The sequence below is a fragment of the Lupinus angustifolius genome, chromosome LG08 (genome assembly GCF_001865875.1).
Source record: "Lupinus angustifolius cultivar Tanjil chromosome LG08, LupAngTanjil_v1.0, whole genome shotgun sequence".
In the NCBI taxonomy this organism is placed as follows: domain Eukaryota; kingdom Viridiplantae; phylum Streptophyta; class Magnoliopsida; order Fabales; family Fabaceae; genus Lupinus; species Lupinus angustifolius.
The window spans coordinates 12,680,709-12,701,560 of record NC_032016.1 but is presented as its reverse complement, the minus strand read 5'-3'; the positions used below and the strand labels follow the sequence as shown (position 1 = coordinate 12,701,560).

The 20,852-nt window shown below is 35.8% G+C and overlaps 1 protein-coding gene across 2 annotated transcripts; it reads left to right on the top strand.

The window, feature by feature from the left end:
- LOC109354806 lies at positions 8,751 to 18,350 on the top strand. Of its 2 annotated transcripts, none has more exons than XM_019597550.1 (11): positions 8,751 to 8,916; positions 9,897 to 9,959; positions 10,093 to 10,184; positions 11,247 to 12,038; positions 12,196 to 12,295; positions 12,384 to 12,533; positions 12,638 to 13,354; positions 13,480 to 15,853; positions 15,948 to 16,010; positions 17,300 to 17,448; positions 17,848 to 18,350. In XM_019597550.1, exons 1-11 carry the CDS (start codon positions 8,865 to 8,867, stop codon positions 18,171 to 18,173), a joined length of 4,878 nt encoding a protein of 1,625 aa, XP_019453095.1. In that variant the 5' UTR covers positions 8,751 to 8,864; the 3' UTR covers positions 18,174 to 18,350. The 2 variants fall into 2 exon arrangements, with proteins under 2 accessions (XP_019453095.1, XP_019453094.1); XM_019597549.1 differs by having other exon boundaries at positions 13,480 to 15,855; positions 15,941 to 16,010.

The window sequence follows — 20,852 nt, the reverse complement described above, 5'->3', positions numbered from 1 at the left end:
ATATGCTTCAAAATGAATACTTGTTGAATGCATTCTATTCCTAATATGATTCATGATCTAGTATAATAAGCTCTATATGTATGTGTGTTTGCTTAAAATTGCTTGATATATGTTAGAAATCTTTGCATGCTTCTAAAAAACTCAAAAACCTACTTCATTCTACAAATCTGATGATTGTTAATCGATTAACCATGAGTCTTAATCGATTAGAATAAGTTTCAGTAGCCAACACCTTATTTTTCATGAAATTTAATCGATTAATGTCCCATCTTAATCGATTACCTGGGGATATTTTTATGAAAATCTGAAATTTTAACTATGATTAATCGATTAAGTACATCTCTTAATCGATTAACGACAGCAGCTAAAGTAGAAACAACAGCGTTTTTGGCATATTTTTTTTTCAAATCCTCTATATCCCCTTTTCTTTATAAATCTCAGAGTCAACAACATAATCTGAAGTCTTAGCTTAAAAGAAGATTAAACCTCACCCTCTATCCACATTGCACCTCATTTCATCCCATTTTTTCTCAAATTTTCCAAGATACCAATTTCCCTAATTCCAAACCCTAAGTTTAGGTTCCTCCCAAAATTATTCTACACCTCTCAATCGGTTTTGCAATCAAAATTGGAAAGAGGTCGTTCAAAAAGGATTAAGATAACTACTCAGCGCGCACGAAGGGCTCCTATTACTTCATCTTCAAATCCAAGTGTGAGGCAGGATCGTGGAGATCCCTACTACTCTCTCATTTTGCAGGAGACTCGGTTGTCAAAGATTCAAGGAAGGAAACCAACATATATCAGGTATGCCAATTTAACCTAGATGGCGGATCAAAATTTTGAATTTCCGCAAGGCATGCAAGCTCAAGGAGCTGTCACTTTTCTGGAATTAAAGGGAAATATATACCATGCATTGATTAGAGAATTTTATGACAACTTTAGATATAAGGATGGAAAATAGGCTATTGCACTATCTGATGGCTTACATTTTGGTTCAGAGGAACTCAAATCATGCACAACTCACCGTGAATGATTTGAGGTTCATGTATGCTATTAAGGAAAATGTTATGATTAATTGGCCTGAGGATATCCTTAATGTAATGTATAGTGTGTCTACTTCGCAATCCAAGTTGCTACCCTATAGTATATTCTTTTCGAGGATCAATGATTATCTGCATATTGATGTGTCTGACACCATCATCATGAAGTCTTCTGATAAAGATCACCTTGTTGGTGAAAGTTTGATCCACAAGATGGGTATTTACAAGTATGGGAATACTTGGCAATACCAAGAGGATTAAATTACTGTGGATCTAGACTTATCTGGAGATGAGGATCAGGTAGGAACGGATCAGCATAATGCAGGAACTCAGGGGGAGTCGGCTGGAAACGCACCGCAGGAACCACCCTTTGGATTAGCTCAGTTGGATGCTATGGAGAAAATGTTGAATAATAGAATGGATCTACATTTCCAGTCTTTGAAGGATTCTTACCATACAGACTTGGAGCAATTTGAGGAACATCAGGTTGCGTACATTGATAACCACTATCAGTCTATAAGGAGCTTTGTTCAAAACGTTGCTGAGGCACAAAATGATAGGTTTTGTGCAGAATTGGAAAAGCGGAGAGTCCTCATCTAGGGATATAGTAGTCTGACAGTTCCTCATGACAGAGACCTTCCTCTACATCCTTAGATTAGAAGACCTTAGACCCTAGGTTGCCTTTGGTTTAGTTCTTCTATTGGCTAATTTTAAGGATTTTGTTGCTTTGTACTCTTGAGACATATTTTCTCTTTGCTTTTATTGGGTTGTAATAGTTATTGTCTACTCTTTCTAAACTTTTATCACTTGATATGCATGACATTGAACTGTAATTGTTACTAGTTTTTTTTTAAATTGCTTATATCATATGTGTATCTATGTCATATATAGTATGAATGTATGTTTAATGGTACTTGATCATGATTGGTTATCTGCATCTATCATGTTTGATCAAGCTTGTTGTTTACATGCTATGATATTAATGCTTGATCATTCTATTCTTAATTAGTTTTCGTATAACCTTCCATGCTATTAAAATTGTTCATTTACTATATTTTGTCCATTTAATCGATTAACACACAGATTTAATTTATTAAGTGTTTGTCAACAAATGCATTTGTTCAAGCTTCCTTCAACTGGTTAATTAATTGAATTTCCAAAATTAATTGATTGATTACAGTTTTGATTTCATTACATAACTCTTCTTACTTTTGACTAGATTGATTCGTTTATCATTTTGGTAATGTCAAAAGGGAGAGAAAGGTTGCTTTGTTTGATGTGTGTTTGCAGGTTGTAAATAATATTCAGCTTCCGTTGTCTAGCTATACGCTTCAACTTTGACATTAACAACCATGAATTCTATAACCATCATCAAGCTATGCATCAAAACAAGATTTGGTGTGGAGTTTGTCATCATCAAAAAGAGGGAGATTGAAAGTGCAAAGTATCACATATAACACTATTAGATTGCCTATGTTTTGGTGAAGACAAGGATTTAGTGAAAGCTTGAAGATGACTCAACAAATCAACATGTCATGAACTCAAGGGTTTCATATCTAGATTAGGTTCTTTAATAGAGTCATTTTTAGAAGTCTTAGATGTGTGCCTTATATATTGAGTCTAGGTTAGGTAAACCTAGATGCAATTTTCACAAGCCTTAAAAATAATCACATCATTTACATGAGACATGCCATCTAGATTATTATGTGTGCATGCATTAATCATACATGTTACTTGTGCATCTTAGGCATAATATATTGGTAAAACATGTATAGTTGATAAGCATGACATAAAAGTAGTTTATCATTTAATCATTTAGCTGAAAAATGTGCCACTTAATCGATTAAGAAAGGTGTTAATCGATTAACGTGATTACGTTTTAACAGATAACTGAAAACCTGAAAACAATTATTCTCAACAGCTCGTTAATCAATTAAAAGGCACTTAATCGATTAATTGGGTCTCGGAAAGGTATTCTATATAAACTGTATTTTTAGGTCATGTACCATACATCATATCATTCATTTTTTTAGAATTATAAGTTGCATATTTTTCATGCTTAATTGTATCATATAGGCAGAGTGAAATGCATTGTGAGATAGTGAGAGATAATATCATGTTTAAGCTTTAATTGTCATCTTATTGCATGTAGTTTAATATGTTCAAAATTTCCCATCTTTTCTAGCATGATTCTTGCATTTCTTTACGAGAATTTTAGGGTAGAAATTATGTGTTTCTTCATATTAATGAATTCATACATATTCATGTTAACTTGTGAGTTTTGTATAGGGTTTTTAGTTGAGTTTCAATTGTAATATTTTGAGCAACATTGTGCTTTATAATACTCTGTTTTTGTACTGTTTTTTGTTGTAATAAGGAAAGTTGTGTTTTGGTGTCTTACCACCTAAGAGATTCAGTAAGTCTTCACCAAGACTTAGAGTTCTTGAGTTTAGAACGACTTCTTGGTTGGGGCTAGATCGTAACAAAGGTTTTCTTAGGCGATTAGAATAGTCAAACCAATAAAGTGAGTTCTTCGATTCAAGAAGGGAGCGTCTATGTGTTTGTATTGGAAGTTTGCATGTAACAATACATTTGTTTCAAAATTAGTGAAGAAAGTCTCTCGAGATCAGAAGGGGAAGCATGAATGTGTTTGCAAGTGGACCCACAAACGAACCAGGATAAAATTTCTTGTTGTAGGCTTTTTCTATCCCTATTCTCTTTACTTTTCAAGTTGTTTCATTGCCTATTATTAGCTGATATTTTGGATATTGTTAATTTGCTATATCTAGCTTAATTATGTTCAAATATATCTGCTTTATCTGTTCTTGAATATCGGTGAGTGGTTGTACAATAAGTCATTCTGCAACTTGCTATTTTCTGTGAGTTAATCGATTAAGACAAGGTGTTAATCGATTAACTGAGGCTTTTTCCAAAATAGGGCTTTGGTGCGAAAAGTAGTAATTGGTAACCACAACACCTATTCAACTCCATCTTCTAGGTGTGTTATGTCCACTGATACCTAACAAGTAGTTCCTCGTAATTCATTTGATAACTAGAAATTATCTTGGAGCTTAAATAATTATTTGATTTAATTTAGTTGTTAATAAATTATTTATAAATTTTTCGGCAACGCTATCAATTTTCATGTCAAAATTATGGCTTCTACTTTGGAGAATTTTTGTTAGGCTTCCGATATGCAAATTGTTAGGTATCAATGGATAGAACACACCTAGAAGGGGGTTGAATAGGTGTCGCGGTAACCAATTACCGCTTTTTGCACCGAAGCCCTATTCTGGAAAAAGCCCCAGTTAATCGATTAACACTTTGTCTTAATCGATTAATTAAAAGAAAACAGCAAGTTGCGAAGTGGCTTATTGCCCAGCCACTCATCGATAATCAGATACACATACAAAAAATATACTTGAACAAACTTCAACTCAACTTGGCAAATTCACACTATCAAAAATTATCAGCTACAATTAGGTAACTATTACAACTTGAAATTAAAGAGATTAATGATAGAAAGAGCCTACAACAAGGAATTTTATACTCGTTCGTTTGCGGGTCCACTTGAAAACTACATTCAGGCCTCCCCTTCTGATCTCGGGAGATTTTTTTCACTAATATTGAAACGAATGTATTTTTACATGCACATCAATAAACAAACTTAAATGCTCTCTTCTTGAATCCAAGAACCTAATTTCTCGGTTTGACTCACCTAATCGCCTAAGAAAACCTTTCTTACGATCTAGCCCCAACCAAGAAACGTTCTAAACTCAAGACCTCTAAGTCTTGGTGAAGACTCACTGAGTCTCTTTGGTGGTACGACACCAAGAGACGATTTCCCTTATTACAACACTAAAAATAGTACAAAAAACAGTGTATTATCAAGCACAATGTAGCTCAAAATATCACAATTAAATCCTAGCTAAAAACCCTATACAAGACTCACAAGTAAGCATGAATATGTATGAGTTAATTGATGTGCAAAAACAAAGAATTTCTATCCTGGAATTCTTCTAAAGAAATGCAAGAATCATATAAAAGAAGATAGCAAATGTTAACACATTAATCACATGCAATTAGATCACAATTAAACCCTAAATATGATATTATTTCTCACTATCTCACTATGCATTTTTCTCTACCTAAAATGACATAAATGAGCACGAAAAATATGCAACTTAGCAATTCTAAATGAATGATATGATATGTGGTGTAAGACTCAAAACCACAGTTTATATAGAAAAGCTTTCTGAGACTCAGTTAATCGATTAAGTGCCCTTTTAACCGATTAACGGTCTGTTGAGAACGATTGAGAATAACTGAATTCAGATTTTCAGTTATCTGTTAAAACTGATTTCATGTTAATCGATTAACTGGTATATTTTTCAGTTAAATGATAAAATGGTAAACTACCTATATGTTATGCTTATCACCTATACATGTTTTACCAATATATTATGCCTATGATGCACAAATAACATGTATGATTAATGCATGAACATATAATAATCTAGATGGCTTGTCTCATGTAAATGACTTGATTATTTTTAAGACTTGTGAGAATTGCACCTTGGTTTACCTAACCTAGACTCAATATCTAAGATAATATATATGACTCTAAAGATGACTCTTGTAAGACTAAGTCTAGATATGAGATCCTTGAGTCCATGGTATATTGATTTGTTGAGTCATCATCAAGCTTTCAATGAATCCTTGTCTTCATCAAAACATAGACAATTTAATAGTACAACACTTTGGCACTTGCACTTTCACAAATTAATGTGAAAAAATTTAAATTTTTTACTCCAAGAATGTTTTCAATGTGAGGAAAACCAATTTCATGAACATTTGTCGCATGCAAGTCGTCTCTAGCGTTGGCAAATATGTGCGAATTCCATTGGTCAATGGATGGATTCATAGATCGGAGTTTAATCCGCTGATTGAAATGATTCAAATGTGCATGACCTCTTGGAAGTCGAGCATGTTGAACAAAGCAGGAAGATTATGTGTTGTTAATTCTGTTCTGATGTCCATACCCACCAATACAATTCAAAGCATGTGTTTTCCATAGAGTGTTTGTAATGACATTGACAAACTTTTTAGGAAATTCATTTGGAATGATGATGTTAACAAGAGGAGCCTCAATCTAGTTAATTGGGAAGTGGTCACTAAACATAGAAATGATGGTGGGCTTGAGATTTGTGACTCATGATTGGCCAACATCTCTCTTCCTACCAAATTGAGTTGGAATATGATACAACAAAGCAATAAAATGTGGTTTAGGGTGTTAAAGAATAAATATCTTGGGAATTGTTCAATGTTGTTTGCTCCTAATAAATCATTGGTTTCTCCTATCTAGAATAGTATTGTGAAAGTGACAGAAGAGCCTAGTGAAGAGTTTCACTTACATCTAGGAAATGGGGATAACTATTTTTGGTGTGATAATTAGATTGAGATTGGTAAACTTTGCACTTTTGTGAACTTTGTTCAAATTTCTGATACTCAGATGCACGTGAAAGATCTTTGGAGGGAGGACTCTTAGAACCTCAAGATTTTATCAACCATGCTTCCCCATTATGTGTCTAGCATTATTGGTAATATTCAGTTTTAATGATAGATAATGCAACTAACTATTGGATTTGGGGGAACCTGCCCCAAGATACTATTGGCTTTCTCTCACGACTCTGCCAACTTACCTGCTTCAGTTTTCTAGGAGTTTGGCAAGTACACCTGTCTGTTCTTGGTGTTAACATGAGGTGGAAGATCTCCTTCATTTATTCAGAGATTGTGAGAAAATTGTGCCCATTTAGAAATGCATGGGTTTCAACAATCAAGTCTTTTGGGATAATCATTCTTTAATCTCCTTGTTTATGGCAAACACTAGGACTACTCAAGGGAGGTTAATTTTTACAGGTATCTCGTGAGCATGGAGGTGGCAGAATAACTCAATCTCCGGGCTCGTACCATGGGATACTAGTCATGTCATTAGTAATGTACGTAATGAGGTGAGATGTAAGTGTCATATGGGACTTCCTCTGTAGTTCAACCCCAACCTATTGTCCAGTGGTGTAGACTGGAGAATGAAGTTGTGAGGATTAATGTTGATAGTAATTGTTTTGCGCGTGATAAGTTGATGGATGACAAATATTGGTTCATGATCATGATGACAATTAAATTTCTAGATTTTTAGCAAGCTTTGAACTTTTATTCTCATTCTATCACAACTTCAGACTATGGAATATGGTCTCAAAGTGGCTTGGAGCTTGGGCCTAAGAAAAGTTATATTGGAAAGTGATTGTATAGAGGTGATCCATATAATCTAAAGATTTAGAAGTTCATATTAGGCGGGTGACCCAAGTTGTGGATAACATTCGTCGCCTACTTGCGGAGGACTGAAATGTAGATTTTCATCATACATAAAGAGAGTTTTAGCTGACTTCCTGTCCAAAATCAGTTAATGCAATACTTGTAGTGTTAGAATTTAGGACTGTGTTCCTCTATATTCGATTCATGTCTTTAATATGGACCTCTCGTCTTTATTCCAGTTTTTGTTTATTTCTTTTCCTGATGTACCAAAAAAATTAAATAAACAGAAAATAAAAAATATGACAAGAACCATACTAATTAAATAGTAATATATAATATTCACTTATAAAGCATAAACGAATGGGTGGGTATCAATATAATTTAGTGTACTAATATAAATCTAAAGAACTTTATGGTGCCAAACTCTTATATTCCTTTTCCTTGATAGTTATTAGTTATGTTATTATTATTCATGCTATAAATAAAACTATAAAGTTGATCAAACTATTTTATTAATTTATTATTTAATAACGGATTTTGTTAATCAAAGTATTATGACAAACTTATCCTATTATCTTATAAATATAATTATTTATACATATTAATTATTATAAAATACATAAATATATAACTACACTTAAAATTTATTTAGTATTCTTATTTAATATTTACATGAGTACCTATGAGGATGAGTAACCAATACCCATCCAACCTCATTGTCATATGATAATTATATATATTATATCTTCTATTAGTTATATAACAATTGTCAACATTTTAAAATTTTCATGGCTTTGTTGTCTTTACTAAATCAACAACACTCTTATAAATATATACTTTTTAAATAAAGTCAATGTTTAAGGAAAATATTTAATATTGAAAGTATAATTTATCTACACGTCAAACTAATAAATTGAACACATGTTTCTTACAAAACCAAATTAAAAGAAGATCAAATAGGTACTCAATAGTATAATCAATCTCACTTGAGTTTTTGAGATATATAACATTCTAATCACTTTAACCTCTAAAAGTATATTTTATAAATCAACTTATTCATCATCAAAGTTCAAAACTAAATTGATTAAAACATATATATTTGTCATTCACTAATGAGTACATTTTCAAAAATTAAACTTGTACTATTTACTAAAATTAAAAAAAGAGTTTCAGATTTTTCTGGTACTTTATATATAACATAAAAAACTAATTTCTTTCAGGTTTGCATATTTGTGACTTTTAATAAGTGTTATTTTCAAAAAATTGGACTTTTAATTTTTTATTCATGCTGAAGATTTAGATGTGATTTATACTACTAGATCAACACCTTAACGATAAAAGAATTTAACATTTAATTTAATATAAAAAAAGAAATTAAATTAAAGAAAGAGATGAAAATTATAACACACACTCACTTGTTCCTGATCCCAAACCCTTGCTCTTTGCATCTTCCACCAATCTAACGCACAGAGACAGTTACTCTTATTTTCTGCAATCTCCAATACCATTTCCATGGCCGACGCTAAACTTAATCTCCCCGATTCACACTCCTCTCTCCTCAAAGGTAACCATCATCATCATCATTATTATTTTATGCTTTTCATTTGTTTCTTAAATCTTCTCCTTGTTTTTTATATTTTCTTTTCGCAATTGTTTTACTCACTTTTCTTTGGATCGGTTGAATCTCTTTAATCGGAATAACAATAACACTTGATTGTTCACGTTTCCCTACTTATCTGATGCACCTTTTTTTTTTTTTTCAATTCCAAGTTCTATATTTCCACTAATTTTTGCATACGCTAATTTTTATTTACCGACGGTAAGATTATTTGCATTATTACTTGAATGTCTTTGGTTCAAATCGTGGTAACAGTCTCTTCCTTTGCGAGGTAAGGTTGAGTACATCCGCCTCCTCCTGGTGGGAGCCTCGTGTAGAAGGACACCTTTTTTTTGGGTAAATGATGTATAAATTGGTGGTTGTTTACATGGATTCAATGGTCAACTCGAGCACATTCGTGGTTAACTTGTCAACCATCCGATACATCTAATTAATTACAAATTTATACATCATAAACCAGGTCTAAAAAATAATGTAGAAATTAGTGTGAGATGATAATTTTGTTTTTTATTTTAAAATCTCGGGGTGTTGGCTTACTCGAGGTTGAAGATTGTAGCAAGAATGTTGTTATCTTGGTATGAGTGGTGTTTTTAGGATGTCATCTATGCTCTAACGAGTGTGATGATTTATGATGAGCCCTGATATTTTCATGTCAAGGAATGGAGTTTTGTTTGTTGTTTTATTTAATATGATCCAGGTCTTGGTTTATTTAGTTACATTTTTTTCTAAGAAGGAAAGACAGGTTGATTGGTTGGTTTGCATATTGATTTTTATTTTTCGATAGCATTATGTCATTGCAGGCTGTGGAGATTCTTTTGACATTGTATTTTATGTATTTTTTTACTTTTATTTAGAATGTAGATCCCTCCTTTATTATATCTCACTAATTGAATCATCTGGCTGATATTCCTTTTGGGTTTTGTTAGATGAACCGTCAGGTGGTCATGGTGGGGGGAAAGGGATGTCGGGGCTACTTGATGATTCGAAAGGTATCCTTTTAATCTTTGTAGAAGTGAAGCCTATGTTATAAAGCAAACATTTAGTAGTATTTCTTTTATCACAAATGTTTCGTTATTTATGCATATAGTGTTTTTTGTTGATAAAAACTTATTTTACTTTCAGATCATATGCCATCTGATAGCAGCATGCCCTTATCTCCACAGTGGCTGTATTCCAAACCTGTTGAAGGAAAGGCAAACACTAATCCGGCAGGGGTGTGTAACACTTACTGTTTTGAATTAATTTTCATGATCAATAGTTCTATTTTCTTTAACAAAATCCCATCTGTATGGAGTCTCTATTGCTTTTCTTTATGATTTTGGATATTGTCGGGTAGCTTATCATGGCAGTGTTGTCCATGGAAGTATGTATGGTATTTTTAATTTTGCAATGATGCACAGCTAACCATTTTAGTACTTCCCACCTCTCTGTATGTTATGACAAATCATTTGTATACCTAAGATGTGTCAGACAATCAAGGTGATAGGTGGATTGCGGTCCACGGCATATCATGAATCTAGAACTATTGGTGTTACCGTGTTAGTCTGAAATACTTGTGTAGTTGGTAGTTGGTTTATATTAGGGTATTAGAGTACTTAATAGATGAAAATTAGGTCTACCATGTGAATAAGATTAAGATATAATTTCCCTTTGAGAATGAATAAATGAATGAGAAGTCTTTGGGTTGCTGAACATTTTGTGACCGTTTGAATTTTAAGATTGCCATATTATTATTTGCATTTTTAAAGAGTACGAAACATAACCAAAGCTGTAATGACGTATCTCTGTGTTATCCTTTCTGAGTCTTAGCTGATGCCTTTAAGTTTAACAATTTTCCCATGAACACGTGTTTGTAGCTAGATAATAGTCTCACTTTTAATAATGGCTTGATGATTTAGATGCCCAATCAGCATGATAAGAACTTTTATTCATTTTATACTTGAAAAGTGTGAGAGTTCTCTAAAAAATGGAGCTAGGAAACGAAAAGGATTTTTGGTGTTACATGGAATAATGAGGGCCGTTGTAGTAGTTTCTTTTCCCCCTCCCTGTTTACATATACTCTATCAGTTAATTTGGTTTTTCTATCCTGAAACTTGGATATATTATATTTAAGACTAGTAGTGGTTGTTCATGCTGTAAAGTTTGGTCATGTCAATTTTTTAATACCCATATTTCTTATATCAGGATCCATTCATAATATTTTTCCCTTGTTAATAAATGTTTGCCCTTTCATGGAAAAATGATAGGATATCTGTGTGCTTGGTTATTTGCCTCAGGTGAATGCTACTGATCCCATACTAAAAGATAGTTGGCGTTTGGATGGTTCTCAGGACAAGAAAGATTGGAGGAGAACTGCTCCAGACATTGACATCAGTGGCCGCTGGCGTGAAGAGGAGAGAGAAACAAGCTTACTAGGCAGAAGGGATCGCAGAAAAGAAGATCGTCGTTCAGATAATACTGCTACCTCTGATAGTAGAGCCTTGTCTTCTGATCGTTGGCAAGATAGCCGTGGTTCTGGCCATGACTCTCGGAGGGAGAACAAATGGTCATTGAGATGGGGACCTGAAGATAAAGAGAAAGATTCTCGAAGTGACAAAAAGAATGATGTTGAGAAGGAAGATGGTTACGTTGAAAAACAATCTTCTAGTGTTAGTAATCGTGCAGGTTCTGACCGCGACACAGATGCACGTGATAAATGGAGGCCAAGGCATCGAATGGAGGCTCAATCTGGTGGTGTGGCAACATATCGTGCTGCACCAGGATTTGGGCTGGAGAAAGGACGCACAGAGGGATCTAATGTTCGATTTTCTTCTGGACGAGGAAGAGCAAATATCAATGGAAATCTGCAACCATTTGCACTTTTAGATAAGGATAAAGCCATGCTAGGGAGGTCTAGTGGTGTTAATTCATATTGCTACCCTCGGGGTAAGCTTCTTGACATTTATCGCAAGCAAAAGGTTGACCTATCTTTTGAAAGTATGTCTGCTGGGATGGAGCATGTGTCACCAATAACACAAATGGGTTCTGTTGAACCATTAGCATTTGTTGCTCCTGCTGCTGAGGAAGAGGTATGAAGAATATAAAGGATAGAAAATATTTTGTTATGCTTTTTTATGTAACCTTTTGAACTTTATGCATACTAGAGAGGCCTTGAGTGGTCACTGCCTCACTGTCAGTTTTACTGTTGATAACTCCATATGTATGGTGTTTGTACAATCATTGCAGGCTGTACTTGGAGATATATGGAAGGGGCAAATTACTAGCAGTGAAGTCTCAGGCTATTCTCTCAGAGGAAAGGATGGAGGACTGAATGATGATATTTCAGGTGACTAATTTTGCACGTATTTTAGTTAATCCTGGCTAATTTTTCAACTCAATTAATTTTTTCTGACTGGTCCCTTTTGGCTTTTCAGGTCCAGATGTTACTTTAAGTGAAGGAAAAGAACCCTTAGTTGGCATGGGAGGAAAGATTATTTCAGGAAATGACATTTTGAATGATAATGATCAATTTTTTAGTCTTACTTCCTCAAATGCTGGCAGTTTGTTGGGAAATGTAGTCCAGGGTAAGGAAGTTGTCTTTACATTCTGTTGTCCATACCAGGTGAAAGTATGATATTTCGATTTCATTACATATAATGTTTGTATACAAATTATTGTGCCCTTTCAGAAATTGCAACTTTCCAAGAAGACAAACTGACACATACAATAAAAGCTGGTATATATGGAAGGGACGAGAGCTCTGGAACCAATATTAGGGAGGGAAGCAGCCATGGGAACAAAGTTTCTGAATTAGGATGTTCTGTTCAGAAGCATGCTAATTGGGATGGTGTTGAATCGACTGCTATTTCAGAGATCAGCAGTAACCCACCTGATGATCCACACTCTCCTTATGAATTTCCATCGTTGCAGCAAACTCCAATCATTAATCACCGAGAGTTAAAAACTAATGAGGATACACATCCATATGAAATTGCTAACCCTCTTGAAGAGTTAAGTTTGTGCTATCTGGATCCACAAGGGGTAATTCAGGGGCCCTTTCTTGGGATTGACATCATTTTGTGGTTTGAACAAGGGTTTTTTGGGTTGGATTTACCAGTTCGTTTGTATGATGCCCCTGAAGGATCACCGTTTCATGAGCTTGGTGACGTCATGGCTCATATGAAAGTCAAATCTGTATCTGCTTATAGTAGTAATCAGATCACTCAGACAGAGCCTTCAGTTGCCACTGGAAAGAATCTAAAAGTGAATGTACAATGTTTTGATTATGATGAGTCTGCAGTTATTGATAGTCAACCTCAGTCTCAAGTACCTACTCAAAGTTATAACTCTGAAATGAAGTTCTCTAACGATCAGCGCTACAATAATATTGTTGCACGAGATGAGGGTAATATTTCTCATTCCACAGTTGTAATTATATGTTAGTTATGCTCCTGATCAATCTGAGTCCATGTCAATTATTCATGCATTCATTTATAATATATATTCATCTATCTGTTTCTACCTATGTAGATACTGCCTTGTCCAAATTGGTTGTAAGCAGCAATGACAACCCATTGATGAGCCAAGCTGATGTCTCTGCTTTGCATTCCCATCCTACTGGAAAACCTGTTACAAATGATGCTTCAGGGACTGGTACACGTGATAGTGAGGCTGATAAGTTGCATCCTTTTGGTTTATTGATGTCTGAGCTCAGTGACAGCTCCCATTTAAGACGTGCACAATCTTCCAATATTTCTTCAAGATTGGATGACCATGGTCATTTCCTAGATCCATTGATTGGTAGAGATGCCCCTTTTGCTGATGAAAGCACTTCGAGTGGTGTGGTTAATCAGCCTTCTTATGGGGAGACATGGCCTGGTGAATATGGGATAAATAGGCATTTTAGTCGTCATGCACGTGTAGATTCATTAGACGATCAGTTCTTGTCCCACATGGGTCAAAACAGTAATAATTTTGATATGGTGGAGCATCTCATGTTGCAGAAGGAAAGGCTTCAGCAGCAGGGAAATCTATCTAATAGTTTCCCTGCACATCGTACTATGTCAGATTTGGAGAGCTTTCCAGATTTTTCTCCCAATAATCACAATGTCCAGCAGATGATCCAGAATTCAGGGTTAGATAAGGAACGTCTTTTGGAATTTCAGATTCAACTACAGCACCAGCTCGAGCAACAGCACCAGCTCGAGCAACAGCACCAGCTCGAGCAACAGCGCCAGATCGAGCATCAGCGCCAGATCGAGCATCAGCGCCAGCTCGAACATCAGCGCCAGCTCGAGCAACAACGCCAGCTCGAGCAACAACGCCAGCTTGAGCTTCAACGTCAGCTTGAGCTTCAACGACAGCAAGATATGCATCATCAACAGCTTCTTCACCAACAAATGAAAGTACAGCAGCAACAACAGTCTCAAGTTCAGAAGTTTATTCTTGAGCAGTATATGCACCAGCAGGTCTCAGATCCCAGTTTTGGGACATCAAAACTTAATCGTAATAGGGATAACCTGTTTGATCAAGTTCAATTGAGGAGATATCTGCATGAGTTGCAGCAGAATCCTCATTCTTTAAGGTATCTTGATCCATCAATGGAGCAAATTATCGAAGCAAATATTGGCCTCAATGCTGTCCAAGGAAGGCAAGCTGATTTGTCTGACCTGCTATTGCAAGCAAGGCATCGAAATATTTTACTGTCTGAACAAGAACGTCATTTTCAGCAAGATCCGTTGCCTGCACAGCATATATCTTTGGCACTTAGGCAGCAATTGGGGTTGGATGGAGAAAGGCATTTTAGTAGGTCTCTGTCAATCAATGAAACTGGACAGTTATCAAGAAACCCAGCAACTCCTGAACTGGCTAACTCAGCAGGATTTAATGTTATGGATATCCAGAAACAGCAGCAGAGGCTTTTTCCACAAGAGGAGCAAATAAATTATCTAGGAAGGAGTTTTGTTGAGCCTAATTCTATGATGTTTGAGAGGTCTGCACCTGTTTCTGATGGTAGTACTTCTGCAATGAATTTTGATAGTGTAAATACTTCTGTCCAAGAAAAGGAGTTACAAGACCGTCTTCGGTATCTGCACTCAACTGATCAACTGAGTTCTATATCCTCTCACCATCCACAAGTGTCTGATGAACTTCTCATTCACCACCCTGATGCATTCAAGAGTTCCCTCTCTGGGAACAATGACCATTTTGAAAATAGATGGACTGACCCACGGGCGCAACTACGTCTTGAAGCTGAGAGTCAGCGAAGAGAGTTTGCTGGTCTAAACATGTCTGTATCTGCTGGAGTTCACGGAGAGGGTTCAACACAAGGTTTTGTGGACCGACTTCATCAAAATCTGGGTATTCAATCTACACAAACATCAAATGTTGATAAGTGGCATCTTTCATCAAGACGTCAGGACATGCCCTGGCAAGTTTCTGAGGCTGGCTCATCAATTCATCCTTTTGAGCTTCCATCAGGCCAACAAGTTGATTTGAATAATAACCAATTTGTTGAAAGGGCTCGAAGCACTAATTCTAACGATTTAATGCAAGATCATTTTTTCAGCATGCATGCTACTGAGCAATTCAACAACTTAAGAAATAATGAAAGAATGCCTCTTCGGTCTAGATCTGGATCATTGATGAAAGAGCAGTCACTCTTATCGGCTAGTGAAGACACTGTACATCCTAGTTACAGAAATCCTCTACTGATAGGTAAATCAACTATGGAAAAAGACTTACTTGAGTTGGAGACAAATAATGGGCAGAAGCACGAGTTTACAGGCATGCTAAATAAGTCATTTCCAGGGATTTCAGACATGTCGGAGCAATTAGATATCACCATGAATCCCATGGAACTGCCTGCTACTGCTCATAGTAGACACAGCTCATTAAGCAGCATTGGTAAATATACCACAAAACTACTTTTCTTAGTTAATGTTGTGCTAATATATATAAATGATTGAATATAATGTATTTTACTCTGAAGGTGATGCGGGCTCACATGGCCGTGACATGGTTTTGAATAATTCACGTGTAGATGAGGTTTCCAGTGACAGGTAATATTCTTTATGCATATTTCATAATTATTCCAATCTTGACTATTTCACTTGATATTATTTCAATTTACTATAATATTTGATTATCCAGGTTATTATATGAAATGTTTTGATTTGTCTTTTGATTCTATTATGTCTAGTTAGAAGTTCCATTAGGTTCATTTCTTTATCTACTGTTCATGTTGTCATTCCTATTGGTTATATGATGTGATTGGTCCAACACAGTTGCAATTTGGATGGTCAGGGGTTTTAACGTGGTCCGCTCCATACACATTTTTGTCTTGTGCACCCTCCAGACTGCTTACAACAAACTCTTAGTTCATACGAAATGCTTACATTATTAGGCACTACCAAAATGCATCTATAAAGAATTTCATTGATTATAAATTTATCCAAAAGCTGAAATAATCACACTTCCCATGTAACTAACCCATGTTCATTGTTGAGTAATTATTGTAAAAATGGTGATTTGCATATTTCCAACTTTCATGCATCAGTCTATGCCATTTGCATTAATTGGTGAATTGGTATGAGCTAGGTAATCAATTGTGGATAGCGGAACATAGTGGCCGGCCCATAAAAAACTAGGATGATTGCCGCTAGCCTGCTACAGTGAAGAGAGAAAAAAACCTAAAATACTAAAAATTTAAGTAATTTATACTCTTTAAGTTTTGAAAACTTGTGTTTGGCACTACTGGGAGTGGGTGTGACAGTGGGATGTTGAGATGAGGCCATGGTTGTGCCAGACGTGGGTATGTGAGAAGGGAAGTTAGGGGAAGAAGCTTTGACCTAGAAATGTGTATGTGGGAGGTTGAGATGAGTGTGAGTGGCCAAAAATTGCAGAGCTTATTCACTCCTGCAGAAAGAGGGAATGAAGGGAAAGGGGTTTCACATGTTTTACTTCTGCAGAATGTTTTATTTCATTGCTGCTGCTCACGTGTTTTATAGAAGAGGGAAGAAGAGGGAGGGGTAAATTACCCAAATCCCTAACAAACAATGCCCTAAAAAATAAGGGCAAAAATGGCTTTCCCCTTTAAAAATTCGGGTTCCATGCACAGCCGTGTTGGAGCCGGTTCTGACCTACGATTTGGCCTGTGAATTACTGCTCTTGGCCATCTGTGCTGCTACATTTCCTTGCCGCGTGGAAGGGTTGGCAACCAATGTGACGCTGCTATCCAAGTGTGATAGTGCGCTATTGACTACTTAGGGCATGTGTTGACTAATATTGTTACAAAAAAGAACATGTTCCTCATGACATAAGTTTGATTCTTTGATTCTTTTCTTGACAGGCTGCCTCCTTCAACAAAAGGGTCAAGTAATGCTTTACTTCAGCGCCCTCCAGTTTCTCGGGTTTTATCCTCCCCTGATGTTCTGCCAGACCAACTTTCTGTTCCCAATGCCAGTCAGAACAATTTAAATAATCTTGCATCCGGCGAAGGTATGCTACTTTTTAACGGCCTACTTCATCTTTTATGCTCCCTCTTGTCATTATAATGAGACACTTTCAACTAAATTACAAAGACCAATAAAAGTGGTTAGTTTAGATAACTTTCTTCATCATTACAGTTTTACCCTCCTTTAATATTAGCACTTAGTTGATAGTTTTGAAATGGATAAACTTTCAATTAAATCCCACCATGTATGGGCTATGTCTCTGTCCGAGACAAAAAAAAGAAAAAGTTAAAGCCTTTAATATGGGGAAATAAGGAAAATAATAATAATCTTTCGTAGAAATTATGAAGCGTCTCATAAAAAGGACCGTCAAAACCATATAAGGACCAGTATATTGTTTTTAGTATTCTAACAGTGAAGCTAAAATATGAGTATCTATGGTTAGGGCGACGAGAAGCAGCCAGAAATCCGTCAATCAGTACCATGACTGATGCTCAGGGTTCCAGAAAGAAAGAGGCCCAGTTTAGAAGAACTTCTTCCTGCAGTGAAGGCTCAGTGTCTGAGAGATCTTTTATAGACATGCTTAAGAAGCCTGTTCATCCTGAGGTAGATGCTGGAACTGTCATGGAGTCATCAGACGGTGTTGCACAAGCCGGGAGGAGTGGCAAGAAGAAAGGGAAAAAAGGAAAACAGATAGATCCTTCCCTTCTTGGTTTCAAGGTCTCTAGCAACCGAATAATGATGGGTGAGATTCAACGCCCTGAAGATTGATTACTTCGTTGTATAAATGAGTAGTATGTAACATTTTTGTGGTTCCCCTTCCCCTCTTTTTTAATTCAATTCTATTGTTTTTGGATGGGCTTGGTTGTACATTGTGATAGATCATAGCTTATAATTTTCAATTAATTTCTATTTACAATAGGTAAAAATAGATTAGTATTTGATCCTGTTGGCATTGCCTAGTGTATACAGTCACTGATGTGTATATAGGAGGAAGATGCAGGGAGTTGCATATAATGTATGGTGCAATGATTTTTGTGGGATACAATGAAAGAGAGAAGTTATTATTTACGGCTAAAGGGGGAATTAGTTTATTGTATTGAACTTTAGACCCATGGGCATTAAAAGGCCATGTAGCTTTGTTTTGGAGTGACTGCTTTTCTGGCTCATTTTACCATTTCACTCCACTTTGAACTATGGAAGTGTGTTCCTGCAGTGCATCATTTGGATATGTTTTTGAGATGGTTATTGAATGGAAGGAATGGAAGGCTTCATTTTCATGGATCTAAAGTTTACACGTTTAATGTATTATCCTTCAAAAACCAACTCAATCAGTTTATGAGTCGGTTTTTTGGAGAGTAATAAAGGGTACATACCCCTATAAAAGGGCAAAATTAAAATAATAACAAAGAAAAGGATTGTGGAAAACATGAGCATATTTTGTATACATTATTATAACAACAATCAAACCTTATTCTTACTAGGTAGGGTTGACTATGATGTAATGTTTTATCAGATCATATTCGTTGATGAAACGCAAATATCTAAGATTGTAATCATTTCGTCTATGGTATTTCTTGGCTTCCCTATTCTTCTAGTAAATGGACTAATCTCTATTTGGCTTACTTTGTTTTTTGGGTTTCTACTAATCTCTTCCATATATATCCAAATCATTTGAGGTGTGATTTTATCATCTTTTATATAATAAGGTTATTCCAAATTTCTACCAAATAATATTTATTTCTAATTGTATTTTGTCTAGTGTATCTACTCATCAAATGCAATATTTTTATTTTTGTTATATAAAGTTTATTTTCTTGTTGGCATTTTATCGTCCAATATTAGTCTAATATAAAATTGTAGGTCTTATATTTGTGCCATAAAATTTCCTCTTAAGCTTGAGTTTTAAATTTTTATTAGATATGAAATATGAAATATTCCTTCATTTCACTTGAATCCTATGGTTTACATCTCTGTCATTTTCTCTATCATCTTATATGATTGACCCAAAATACCTAAATAAAAAATGACTTAGTGGTTAATAATGTCCCCAGTCTATAGCTCTATAGTAGGTGCTCCTTAGTCTTAGAGAGGTAAAGTCAAAAGGAGGGTTGTTGGTGAAGACTCTTCTTAGTATCGCCTGAGATCTGCCTTGGAGTGCCTTGAGAGGTACCTGAAAATGTTCTTCAATACTCAAGTCAATATACGAGAGATATGAGAATGCAAAGTCCAAGAGTTATAGTAAGAAAGTAATATTAACATAAAGAATGTAACTTCTATATAGGGGGAGTTCCATAGTTATAGCGGAGAGGTGTGTGAAATTTTAGCTTGTAGATTTGCTCTAGCCGACCAAATGGTCTTGTATGGCATGCCTCAGATAAGAAGAGGTTGCTTTCTTCGTGTTAGATGGTTGTGGTAGGTCTAGAATATGTGGGTAGTTGACTTATAACTTGTGCTATTTAGACGACATAGTAGTCTTATGAAGGTGGTGTAGCAGGCAGATGTTGGAAGTGGTCTCTATGTTGTACTGTCATTCTTGTCTGGTCAATGATGTTTCTTTCTGGATTGTCCGGTCAATCGATCATGATCTGAGAATGTCCAAAGTGGAACATTTTGTCCGGTCCCAAGTTGACAGTTGTCATTCTTGTCCAGTCGTGATGTGTATTTTTTGGACCGGGATGGAACGAGACTATCCTCAAGCAAAGCATAATGGAAATCGAGCAAACAATGATCCTCGATGATTGGACTGACCCAATCATCAAATATATGCTAAACAAGGAGTTGTTGATTACAAGAAGGAAACACAATGCTTCCTCCGCTACAACTCATGTACACCCTAGTAGAAGGATCATTGTACTAGCGAGGCTTCTCAAAACCTCTTCTGAAGTGCATTGGCTCAGGGCAAGCAGACTATGTCCTAAGAGAAGTTCATGAAGGCAGTTGCGGGCATCACCTTGGAGCGACCTCCATGGCAAAGAAAGTTCTAAGGACATGTTACTTTTGGCCTACCATAAAGAAGGATGAGTCTAATTTGACTCGATGATGCATCCAATGTCAACTCTTTGCTGATTTCTACAAGGCACCACAAGAAGAATTGACCACTACAATAGCCCCTTGGCTTTTCTGTAGCTAAAATTTCTCGTGGTGGCCATCGACTATTTCACCAAGTCGATAGAGGCAACAACACTTTCTACAATCACTTTGGCAAACATCTAGAAGTTCTCATGGAGAAACATCATTACCTAGTTCGATTTCCCAATGGTGATTGTTACAGACAATGGGACCCATTTTTCTAACCAGAAATTCCAAAATATACTTGTCGGGCTCAACATCAAGCAACATTTCACCTTAGTTCAGCATCCTTAAACCAATGGCCAAGTTGAGGCATCCAACAAAGTCATCTTGATGGGAATCAAACGAAGGTTGGATGAGGCAAATGGATCATGGCCA